Below are 12,093 nucleotides of genomic sequence, written 5' to 3'. Positions count from 1 at the left end.
CTCTCTCACGCTGGGTCCCTAATATGGGTCCCCCAACCCTGCCAATGTAGGGGCCTCCCTCTACAGCTGAAGACTCATTTTCTGGGCTGCCCCAGGCGCTCCAGCACCTCTGGGGGCACAGCCTTCAAGTACAAAGGCCCTGCTGTTTGTAGCCCCAGGTCCCGGGCCCAGTCCTGTGCTGACCACACACCCCTCTGTGGGTGCTGGGATCTGGAGCACCACGCTCTGTGGACCAGTTACCAAACCCAGATCCCTGTCCCTGGAGCCCTCTCAAAGCCCCACCCACCTCATCAGGATGCCTGCCTCATCACCCCCACAGGCCCCAGGATGCCCAGGATGGGTTCCCTGGACCTCGGCTGCCTTGACGTCCAGCCCCACCCACTGCCCATCAAGCTGGCTCTGGGATGCTCAGAAGTGGCTCGGATCAGGGTCCCCAGGGGGCACTCACGTGTTGTTGACAATCTGAAGCCGCTCCCCTTTCTTGAAAGACAGGTCAGTCTCTGTCCGCGACTCATAGTCATAGAGGGCCACGAAGGTGGTCACTCCGCCTGCTCAGAAGACGGGCGTGTCAGAACGGCCAAGGCCCTGGCTGGCGGAGGAGAGCCCTGCACCCTGGGGGTGGGGGTGGGTCCCCCACTGCCAGCCCGGAGGCCTGCTTTCATTTACAGACGGCAGGCTTCTACGCATGGCCCCTGTGTCTATGTGTCTGGCACAGCCGTGAGGGCACGGAGGAGGCACGTGGGTCTCTCACGTGCGTCTGAGCGGGTTCAGGTGACGAGCCCAGCGGGTGATGCTCGGTGTCGGCTTCTGTTTGGTATCTGTCTTCCCCCCAGAACCCGAAGTCCCCAGTAACAGGCATCTTTGTTTTGTTCCTAGAGTCTGGCGCATAGCAGGTGCTCAAGAAACAACCATGAGGTGAATGAAGCAGTGAATGAAGGGAAACTGCCCCCTGGGGAGGTGGTTCTGTGACTCTCTGTGTGACTCTGGGTGCTTCGGGCCATCAGGGACGATCCTGGCTGCGGGTGACTGTCCCTCCTGAAGCCCTCTCTGTGCCCATCTTAAGTTACAACCTCCATCCACACATCCCCCAGCGTCCCTCCCTGTCCTCCGTGTTCTTGCAGAGCAGTTACCACCCACAAACACACGGCACAGTTCGCACAACTCGCTCTTCACCTCTCTTCCCCAGGAGGGTTTTGTCTGTTTTACACACTGCTTGTGTTCCTGACACCAGAAGAGACCTGGCACACAGGCGGGGCGCCACGACTGTCTCTTGAACAAATGAATGGCTGTGTTTGTGGGTCCATCTGTCCCACTTGGGTGCACGTCTGTGTTCTCACTGCACGTTTGTGCATCTGCGAGTCCGTGGGTTCTAGCTGAGCATGTGTGCACTTCTGAAGGGCTGTGACTGCACGTGTCTGTCTCCATCTGGGAGTAGAAGGCGTTTCTGCGTATGTGCATTTGTATTTGTGTGCATCTGCGTTGGGTGTGTGGCTGTGCCTGGAGGGTGCCCATTCCTGCGTCCCTCTGTCTCTGTGTCCACGATGGAATCTTCAGCCTAACATGTGCACGTGTCCTATATGGGTGTCTCTGAATGAGCTGCCGACTGTGTGTGTGTGTCCGTCTGAAGGTGTCCCGGTAGAAATGCCCGTGTTTGTGTGAGGGTCTTACCTCTCCAGAACCACATCTACATCTCTTACTAAGCCTCACTCGCCCGGGGCTGCTGTACCCCCTCAATACCAGCAGAGGGCGCAGGGGCGCATCTCGTAGCTTCTGGCCTCTGAAGACCCGAGCTCGCTCTCTCCTAAAACCTGCCCCGTCCCCTTGGCCACTCACCGCCTCCAGTCCTGATCCATCTCAAGGCTAACCAGAGCGAAAAGGAAAGCCTCAGACCTGGTCCTCGGGCCTCCCCAAGAAGCCCCCGGCTCTCTGGGCCTCAGTTTCCACCTGCAGCCCTTTATCTCTAGGGCCCTTTATACTGTGCACCAGAATTCAGCCCTAAAGGCAATGGCGTGTGCACCACATTTTCCAGTTTATAAAGCCTCCAAAAAACTCCCAATAGGCCCTAAGACCAAGTAACCCCTAGACTCCTCCCCATCATTAAGAGAAAGAAACAGCAGCCCAGAAAGCGGGCATCGCTGCCCTCCGGGGCACACCGCCACCCGGCATTCACACTCCCAGGCACACTGACCAGACAGGGGCCCCGCCCTCTGCGGGGAGGTGACTGTGTCCGAGGAGTTGAAGCCTCCGAACAGCTTGGGCTCAGCGGCTGCAGGGGCGAAGGCCGTGTTGGGGCCGCGGTGGCCATCAGAGGAGGCTGGCTTGCTGGGGGTCTGTGAGGAGGGGAAGGCACCCCCACCGCCGCCGCCGCCGCCGCCGCCTCCGTGGGTGTTCTCAGCAGACTCCAGGCTGCGGCGCCGCTGGCTGGCATCCTTGGGCTTGCTCTTGTTGCTGCCCATGGTCCTGGAGACTAGAGAGGACCCTGAGGTGAAGGACTCTGGGAGCAGACAGGGCTACCTGGGCCCCTTAGCCCGCACTTCCACTCATTCTACAGATGGGAAAACTGAGGCCCAAAGAGATATCTTTGGGTAAGTTACCTTTCAGAACCTTAGTTACTCCATCTACAAAATGGGAATTGTGATGGCACGCATAAAGGGCTTCCTTGGTATAAGGTCAAGCACAGAAGAAATGCCTCATAATCAGAAGCCCTAACTGCACCCCGCCCCCTTCTCCTGAGACACCGTGTCCGTCCCTCCTGGACAGGGACAGCATCTGAGGCATGTGTGTGTTCCAGGCACCCAGGAGAGGGCTGAGGGTTTGTTGAGTGAATACATGGTTGGCTGAAACTGTCCTACACCAAGGAACGAGGTGCTAAAAGTTGCAACCAGGGCAGGGGTATAGCAGGCAGCTGGAAGAAGGAGAGATGGCTGATAGCTCATTCCAGCCCCAGGGCCTTTGCACATGCTCTTCCTTCCACCTGAATGCTTTTCCTTGACTATTTCAGCAGAGTAACTCATGTGTCTTTCAGTTCTCAGCCCAAAGGCAGCACGTGGGGAGTGGGAGGGAAACGTTTGGGGTGATGGATTATCTTGACTATGTGGATGGTTTCATGTGTGCATCCATGTGTCAAAATCTATCAGACTGCACCCCTTAAACATGTGCAGTTTACTGCATGTCAATTATACTTCAATAATGCTCTTAAGGAAAAAAAAATTCACCTCCTTTGGATGTGCTCCCAAACTACTTTCACTGGTTTAAGTTCCCTTCCTTTTGTGCCTCTTCTTGATAACATGAGGCTTCCCTGGTGGCTCAGACAGTCAAGAGTCTGCCTAAAATGCAGGAGACCCAGGTTATGTCCTTGGGTTGGGAAGATCCCTGGAGAAGAGAATGGCTACCCACTCTAGTATTCTTGCCTAGAGAATTCCATGGACAGAGGAGCCTGACGGGCTACAGTCTGTGGGGTCACGTGACCCAGTGTGTGTGTGTGTGTGTGTGTGTGTGTGTGTGTGTGTGTGCACGCGTGCACGTGTGTGATTATATGATTATTCCTATGGGCTTTTGTCCATCTAGACACATTGCTGCACTCCTAGTACCTAGAAGTGGCACATAGTAGGTGCTGAATGAATGAGTGAATGTGTGACTATTGAAGAGTTAGGAGATGTCTAAGCAGGAATCTGGGTGGGCTAGAGATCAGGAAACACAAAGAAACTCAAGTTGCAAACTCCCCAGTGATGACCATCACCCCACCACCCCCTTTTGCTCCCTACGTCCCCATCTACAGGTGCTGACTCCCACCAAGCCTGGCCAGGGTCTCCCCACCCACTATGGCCACCCCTCGCAGCTCCCTCATCTTGGCAGCCCCGATGGGTCACCACCTCACCTGGTGGAAAGCAGGGGCTATCCCAGAGGACCTGGGAAGCAGCCTGAGGTCAGAGCACGAACACCAAGTGTGGAGTCAGGGGTCGTGGACTAGAGGCCCTGCTCCACCTCTGCCTGCTGTGTGACCCTAGGCAAGTCACTTCCCCTCTCTGGGCCTCAGTGTCCTCATCTGCAAAGTAGGGATAAAGCAGACTTCTCAGGACTATTGAGGGGATATGATTAGAAAGAGAAATCAGGAACTTCCCTGGTGGTCAGTGGCTAAGACTCTGTGCTCCCAGTGCAGGGTGCTTGGGTTCGATCCCTGCTCAGGGATCTGACCCCAGGTTCAGATCCTCTGTGCCACAACTAAGAACCAGCACAGCCAAATAAATAACGATTTTAGAAAGAGATATTGCCAAGGCGCTGACCCTTGGGTCATGATTTATCTGGCTCTGACTCTGGCAGGCCCAGTGCTAAGTGCTCCCAGACCCGAAAGATCCTTCATTCCTCTCAAAGCAAGAGAGAGAGTGAGGCCAGGTATAGCATGGTGGGCTCCGAAGCCAGACTCCCTTCTCTTGGATCCCAGCTCTGCCCCTAACTGGCTCTGTGACCTCAGGCAAATGACTTAACTTCTCTATGTACCCCATTTCTTCATCAGGAAATGACTGTGACAACTGAAGGCAAGGCAGAGTGCTGGGAACACAGTAATCACCCTGCCACACCAGCTATTACTGACACTGTCATTCTGGACACACTGGCGACGTGAGTTCCAATTACTCCCTCGGGGATGCTGCAGGTCCTGGAATCAGTCCAGAATTCCTCTGGGAACCCATGAATGGGGAAAAGTCCCCATGACTGGCTGGGGCCTCGGGGAAGACTGTTTGCCCTAAGCACTAAGCCCAGCTATGCGATGCCCCTCCCTAGGTGAACCTTAGCCAGTGCCTCTAACCCTCTGGGACTCAGGCTGCCTATCTACACAATAGGGGTGTGGCCTGCATGCTCCCTGGGGGCCAACCAGCTCAGAGAATGTGGGGCTGGGAAGGCCCTGGGGAGACCTGTTCAAAAGATCACCAGGGGAGCAACATGCTGATGGGCCTGGGAAAGCTGATTTCTATGGCAACTCAATCCCTTGAGGTCATGATGCCCAGCAGCGCTCATATGGTTGCCGTCCTGTGGGACCTACTGACCCAGTAGCCCACAGCCCCAGGCTTGATGGAAGCTGAGCCCCAACCACCATACCTCCCACTCACCTGCTCCCCCGGAACAGTATTCACAGCACCAACTGTGCAGTAAGCCCTCTGCCAGTCACCATAGGGGGACACAGAGATGGACTGGCCAGGTCCTGTCTCAGGGGGTGCATGGTCTAACAGTGGACTTGTTTGCAGGACTTTGAGAGGAAATAAAAATATAAAAGTTTTTTTTTAATTTTAATGAAGAACTTTCTAAAAGCCCAAATTTTCTTTACAAGGAACTAAATGATAAAGAATGAGCCTGCTGTCACTAGAAGTAATCAAGGACAAGAAAAAGAGTCCTTTGACGTGCCATGGAGGGCGAGGGACAGCCAGGGCTGCACCTCGGAGGCCCTTCCAGCACCAAGAGGATGCATGTGCCCTCTTGGGAAGGAGCAAGGAAAAAAGCTCCTGGCCTCTAAGTTCTTACACTGACCAAGAGGACCACTCCCCACTGAGGCATTCAGAAAAAGCATAAGGGGCCTTCAAGACTAAGGTGGCCTGGGGCCTCTGACTGCAATGTTTGTTGGTTTGGTGGGGTTTGGGTTTTTGTTACACAATGATTATACAAGTACCATGTGTTTGGAGAGAGGTGGGCGGGTTGAGGTCAAGGGCAAGAACACTGGAGAAGACCATCTGTGTGAGTTCCAGCCCTACAAGCCCAGTGTAGGACCTCGTGCCTCAGTTTCCTCCTCTGCCAACTGAGGATAATACCAGTAAGTACCAGGTCATAGGGCCACTGGGAGGATCCATGAGGAAGTACACAGAAGATGCTGGCAACATGCCAGCCCCTGGGCATGGCGGTGGACTTCCTTCCAGTGTCATATAAACATAAGACCGAATCCAGGGACCCCACTAGTGTGCTTGACTCCAAGCTCCCTCCAGGCAGGACCAGGTCAGATCCATTTCCTTATCCCCACTAGGTATTCTGAAATATTTGTGGAAGAGACAAAAGACTAAATGCAAAGACTAAGCACTTTGCATCCTGCTTTGTTCCTGCAATGCCACACGGTCAAGACCATGTATCTGAGATATTCAAAGTCTCCTGGAACCTGGACCTTGTACTGGGCCCTGCTCTAAGCACTTTGCAAATATTGACTCATCAAATCCCCATGATAATCTGGGAGGTAGACATTAATAGTGTCTCTATATTATTGATGTGGAAGCAGAAGCACAGAAAGGTTGAGGCACCTGCCTGAGGTCACACAGCGAGGGTGAGAATGAAAAGAAATGGGGACATGAAACCACATTGAGCAGGTAGGAATCAGGGGTTGCTCATGGGGTCCACCTCCTGCCTTCTGGACCTCTCCTTCACACAAACAGCCAGATAGATGCCCATGGCAGATGGGGCATGACTGGATAAGGCAGCCTAGCCCCGTTCCTCTAGAAAGACCAAGATTTCAAATTTTTTAAAAATATATTTATTTATTTACTTGGCTGCATCGTGGCTCTGAGTTGTGGCACGTGGGATCTAGTTCCCTGACTAGGGATAGAACCCAGGTCCCCTGCATTGGGAGCGTGAAGTCTTAGCCACTGGACCACCAGGAAAGACCCAAGATTTCAAGCTCTGACACAGCAGAGTGTGCTAGAAGGACAGCACATTTAGGGAGGGATCCAGTCCCTGCTAGGGTGTGTCACCTTGGGACCGACCATCCTTCCAGACTGTGGTCTCCTTTCTTGAAACAGGACTCTGTCTCAGGGCCCAAACACTAAGTCACCATGAGCTGCCCATTTGAGAAGGGCTAGCTCCACACATCTCTTCCGCCACTTGCTCACTCCCAAGCAGAGATAGATCCCCCCTGGGGTTCAAGAGGAAGTGGGGAGAGCTCCATACTGGGGATGTGTGAGGCTCCCAGAGGAAGGCGGTCCCTTTCCTCTGGGGACCTGCTCCTGACCACAGGCTCAGGACAGAGGACCTGTGCTGTCAATACCGTGACAGGCCCCAGGATGCCCTACAGCAGTGGTGCCCAACCTATTGGGCACCAGGGAACAGTTTCGTGGAAGACAACTTTTCCATGGACCACAGTGGGGGGTTGAAGATGGTTTGGGGATGATTCAAGCCCGTTACACTTACTGTGCACTTTATTTCTAATATTATTACATTATCTCCATCTCAGATCATCAGGTATTAGATCCGGGAGGTTGGGGACCCCTGCCCTACAGCACTTCCCCATCAGTGTCCCCAGGGCTTCATGCTCAGTGGGCCCCAAACTGACTTAGCATCCTCCTCTAAGACTGCCCCGCACTCCACGTTTCCGTCTCAGGGCTGGTTCACGCATCCTTCCTTCCAATCTTCCTCATACACATCCTTCCCCTCACCCTGTCTCTACTCCCTCGAGGCCAGGCCCTTGTCATCCTGACCTGGGTCAGCAGTGGAGACCCCTCCTCCAAAAGCCAGCGGCATCTCTGTAATCCACACAAACAAATGGGGCTTTTGTTCAAAACTGTCCACGGAAAACTGGAAACGACCTAAGTGTTTATCAGATGGGGACCGGATAAATAAGGGATGGTCCATTCACCGAGTGCACAGCTGTGCAGCTAAATAAACAGAAAGAGTGCTCCGTGTGGCCTGGGAAGATGCTCATGATACACACTATTAAGTGAGAAGAGGAAGACAGCACTGTAGAAGGTCCTCTGGGCCATCAGGGGCCTCAGTTTCCTCATCTGGAAAATGGGGACAATAGTGCTACCTAGGTCCGAGGGTTGGTGGAAGGATTAAAGACACAATGCAGGCAAGGGCGTAGTGGGGTGCCTGGCATGTAGTACACAGCAACTCCAATTATTTCTGTAAATTCACGTGTGAGTGTGTATGTGCGGATACACACACACGTGCTATAGAGGTTTAGAGAAAGTTTTGGAAGAAGTCCAAGTTCTTCACAATATTTCATCCAAAGGTGTGAAAAAGGGAAAGGAAAATCCCTTCTTTATGTTAAGTGTTGTATCACTTGGGCTTCCCTGGTGGCTCAGTCAGTAAAGAATCTCCCTGCAATGCGGGAGACCTGGGCACAATCCCTGGGTTGGGAAGATCTCCGGGAGAAGGGAATGGCAACCCACTCCAGTATTCTTGCCTGGAGCATCCCCAAGGGCAGAGAAGCCTGGCGGGCTACAGTCCATGGGGCTGCAGAAGAGCTGCACACGACTTAGCAACTAAACAACAAAAAGAATAAAAGTAAAACAGACATTTTCAGACAATTAAATACCAACATGGGCTTCACCGGTGGCTCAGATAGTAAAGAATCTGCCTGCAATGCAGGAGACCTGGGTTCGATCCCTGGATTGGGAAGATCCCGTGGAGAAGGGAATGGCAACCCACTCCAGTAGTCTTGCCTGGTGCATCCCATGGGCAGAGGAGCCTGGCGGGCTACAGTCCATGGGGTCGCAAAGAGTCAGACATGACATTTAGAAATTACTCTCATCATTTTTTTTCAATGAGTCTTAAAGAAACATATAAGCGCTTCCCATCATCCTCTCTGGATGAGGCCTAAACCCTTCACCCGAGTCCACGCGGCCCCTTGAAGTGGGGCTGCGGCTCCGCCCCCCAGCCCCCTACAGGAGGGCACCACACACTCTCACCTCCTGGCCTTTGCGTAAACTGTGCCCCTCTGCCTCGTACGCAGACACAACATCCATAAGAGTCCAAAATAGACTGTAATTCAGTCAGGACATACCCACTTCTTCCTTCCTGACTGAAGAATGTCACCTCCACCTTCTCTAAGGGTGGAAGGAAGGCCGGGAGCTTAGGAATAGAGTGAGGACTCCAGTCAGACCTGGATTCAAATCCCAATGGAGTCAGCCCCACTATCTATTAGCTAAATCTTCTCCGGCAAGTCACTTCACCTCTCAGTTTCCTCATCTTTAAAAGGGGGGTAGGACTTCCCTGGTGCTCCCGTGCTTAAGAATCCACCTTCCAATGCAGGGGACGTGGGTTCGATCCCTGGTCCAGGAACTAAAATCCCACACATCACGGGGCAACTAAGCGCACACGCCACAAGGACTGAGCCCACACGCCACAACTAGAGACCCAACACAGCAAAAAAAAAATAAATAGGTGAATATCTTTTAAAAAATAAAATGGGGGTAGTAATAAACTTAACATCTGAAATTAAGTGAGAGAGTCCATGTGCCAGGCAGAGAATAAGTGCTCAATAAGTCGCTCAGTCATGTCCGACTCTCTGCAACCCCATGAACTGTAGCCCACCAAGGATCTGTCCATGGAATTCTCCAGGCCAGAATACTGGAGTGGGTAGCCGTTTCCTTCTCCAGGGGAATCTTCCCAACCCAGGGATCGAACCCAGGTCTCTTACATTGCAGGCAGATTCTTTACCATCTGAGCCACCAGGGCAGCATGGCGAGTCTGGACATAAATACTTTTTAAAAAATAAAATAAAATGGGGGTAGTAATAAACTTAATATCTGAGAATTAAGGAGAGAGTCCATGTGCCAGGCAGAGAATAAGTGCTTGATAAACAGCACTCACTGTCGTTTGCTGTTATTACCGATACAAGTGACCCGAGGACAAATAGCAAGATGAAGCAAGAGTAGATGGCAGGGACCTGAAAGCCGAGCACAGAACTGAGAACTTTGCTTGCAGTCCATATCAATTGTCCCCGCAGCACAGTGAAGTGGGGGACTATAACTACACCCTCTTTACAGATGGGCTCAAAGTTCAGAGAAGCCGGAACTTTGCCTGAGGCCACACAGCAAGCCAAGTGCAGCTGAGTTGAGATGCTCAGGTTCAGGGAAGTGCAGTCAGAAGGTACCTCTGGGGCCCCGCTGATGCTCTGACTACCCCAGGCGCTCCCACCACTCGACCATCTCCACCTCCTTAACACAGAGGCAACTTGGGTCAGAGGTCAACCTCTAACATCACCATCCATATCTCCGGATCCTCCAGGGAAGAAGAAGCTTTACGGAAGGCCTGGATCCAGAACACCAGATTCAGAAGCCAATTTACCACTTTCTAGTCGCACAGCCTCCAGGGGGCCTCAGTTTACTCCTCATCAAAAATGGGAATCTATAATTGCACCTACATGATTAAGCTTGAGAGGAAATCATGAGGTAATACTCATACAGTGCCTGGAACACAGGAAGTGCTTCCTAAATACTTGCTATTATTATCATTACTATGGAAGATTTCTTTTCATATCCTTGCTCTCTTTTCTAACAACTCTTTTAATTAAGCAACAGCTTCCAAAATTCCTAGTATGTGCCAAGCCCTGTGCATGACCCTGGACAGAGTATCTGGTAGAACTGATTGGAGCCAAGGCTTACAGAAGCCACTTCATAGGGAAAGAGTCCAGAAAAGACAAGCATGTCTACGAGTTAACTTTGCTCTACAATGCTTGCCAGTGCAATGAGCTAAGAAAAAGAAATGGAAGGGATAAAGAGAATTGGAAGACAGAAGACGAGTTTCATCATGTGCAGATGTTATCAATGTATATCTGAGAAATCCAAGAGAATCTGCGATAAAACTATTGAAGAAAAAGTAAACTGAGTAAAACAGAAGGAAATTAAATGTAAATATCCCAAAGTCAATAATGTAGCTACACATCAACAGCAATGAGGAGATAAAATGAAAGAAAGCTTAGCATGACAAAAATATCAGTTCTTCCTAAGTCAATCTAAACACTGAATGTGATCTCAATGAAAATCCCAGCAGGATTTTTTCTCTAATTAGGCAGGTCAGTTTTCAAGTTTATGAGTAAAGGTATAAGAATAGCCAGGAAATCATAAAAAGAAGAGTAGCTAAGAGCAAATAGCCCAACCAGAGAGTACAACTTACTGACAAATTACATACGGAAAACTGTGTGATATCACTACAAAAAGAGACAAATTAATGGAGCAGAACAGAGGGGCCAAAAATTGTCCCCAAACACATGGGAATTTAATATATTACGAAGGTGGCATTTTATAACAGTGAGAAAAAGGTAGGCTATTTTTAAGACGGAGTTGGAACCAACGATCTTCCTTCAGGAAACAATATTGGAGCTCGATCTCACTCAACATGCCTATAAGTTCCAGATCAATCATATTTAAACTACACAAAAATGGCATCCAGATGGACAAGAAAGTAAAACTATTCATAGACGTCAGAATTTTGTATATAAAAATTCCTAAGTACGCTAAAAAGATTAGGAGAACTAAATAAACAAGTTCAGCAAGTTGCAAAGTACACAATTAATGTATAAAATTAAAATGTATACACTAGCACAATAAAAAATCCAAAAATTAAATTAAGAAAATAAATTATAATATCAAAAGAAGACTTAGAAATAAAATTAACAAAAGAAGTGCACAACTTATACTCTGAAAAACACAAAAATTGTTGCAAGAAATTAACTAAATAAACAGGATGAGAGCCCACATTTGTGGATCAGAAGACTATGCATTTTAAGATGGTTCAGTTCAGTTCAGTTCAGTTCAGTCGCTCAGTCGTGTCTGACTCTTTGTGACCCCATGAATCGCAGCCAGGCCTCCCTGTCCATCACCAACTCCCAGAGTTCACTCAAACTCACGTCCATCGAGTCGGTGATGCCATCCAGCCATCTCATTCTCTGTCATCCCCTTCTCCTCCTGCCCCCAACCCTCCCAGCATCAGAGTCTTTTCCAATGAGTCAACTCTTTGCATGAAGTGGCCAAAGTACTGGAGTTTCAGCTTTAGCATCATTCCTTCCAAAGAACACCCAGGACTGACCTCCTTTAGAATGGACTGGTTGGATCCCCTTGCAGTCCAAGGGACTCTCAAGAGTCTTCTCCAACACCACAGTTCAAAAGCATCAATTTATTAAGATGGTAATAGTCCTCAAACTAGTCTATAGGGTCAACACAACCCTTAAAAAAAAAAAAATCCTAGCTAGCTTCTTTGCAAAAACAGACAAACTGATCCTAAAATCATGCGGACGGTCAAGGGACCCAGAAAAACCAAAACAATCTTGAAAAAGAAAAACAAAGTTGACGGCCCACACATCTCAGTTTCAAAACTTGCTGCAAAGCGCTGGTAATTAAGACA

The 12,093-nt window shown here is 50.3% G+C and overlaps 1 protein-coding gene across 8 annotated transcripts in view; it reads right to left on the bottom strand.

Moving 5' to 3' along the window:
• SRC (SRC proto-oncogene, non-receptor tyrosine kinase) overlaps window positions 1-12,093 on the bottom strand; it is a 55,114-nt gene that overhangs the window by 18,416 nt on the left and 24,605 nt on the right. For 4 of the 8 annotated variants that reach the window (XM_005214806.5, XM_010811510.4, XM_010811511.4 and 1 more), the window contains 2 exons: window positions 2,189-2,467; window positions 449-548 (listed from right to left, as the gene is read on the bottom strand). In XM_005214806.5, coding sequence (XP_005214863.2) covers window positions 449-548; window positions 2,189-2,467 — 379 coding nt within the window. Of the gene's footprint in view, window positions 1-448; window positions 549-2,188; window positions 2,468-3,877; window positions 4,046-12,093 lie in introns of those variants that run through there. The other 4 variants (XM_059892712.1, XM_005214804.5, XM_059892713.1 and 1 more) reach the window with 2 other exon arrangements.

Source organism: Bos taurus, chromosome 13 (assembly GCF_002263795.3).
Source record: "Bos taurus isolate L1 Dominette 01449 registration number 42190680 breed Hereford chromosome 13, ARS-UCD2.0, whole genome shotgun sequence".
Lineage (NCBI taxonomy): Eukaryota > Metazoa > Chordata > Mammalia > Artiodactyla > Bovidae > Bos > Bos taurus.
This window is presented reverse-complemented; position numbering and strand designations above follow the sequence as displayed.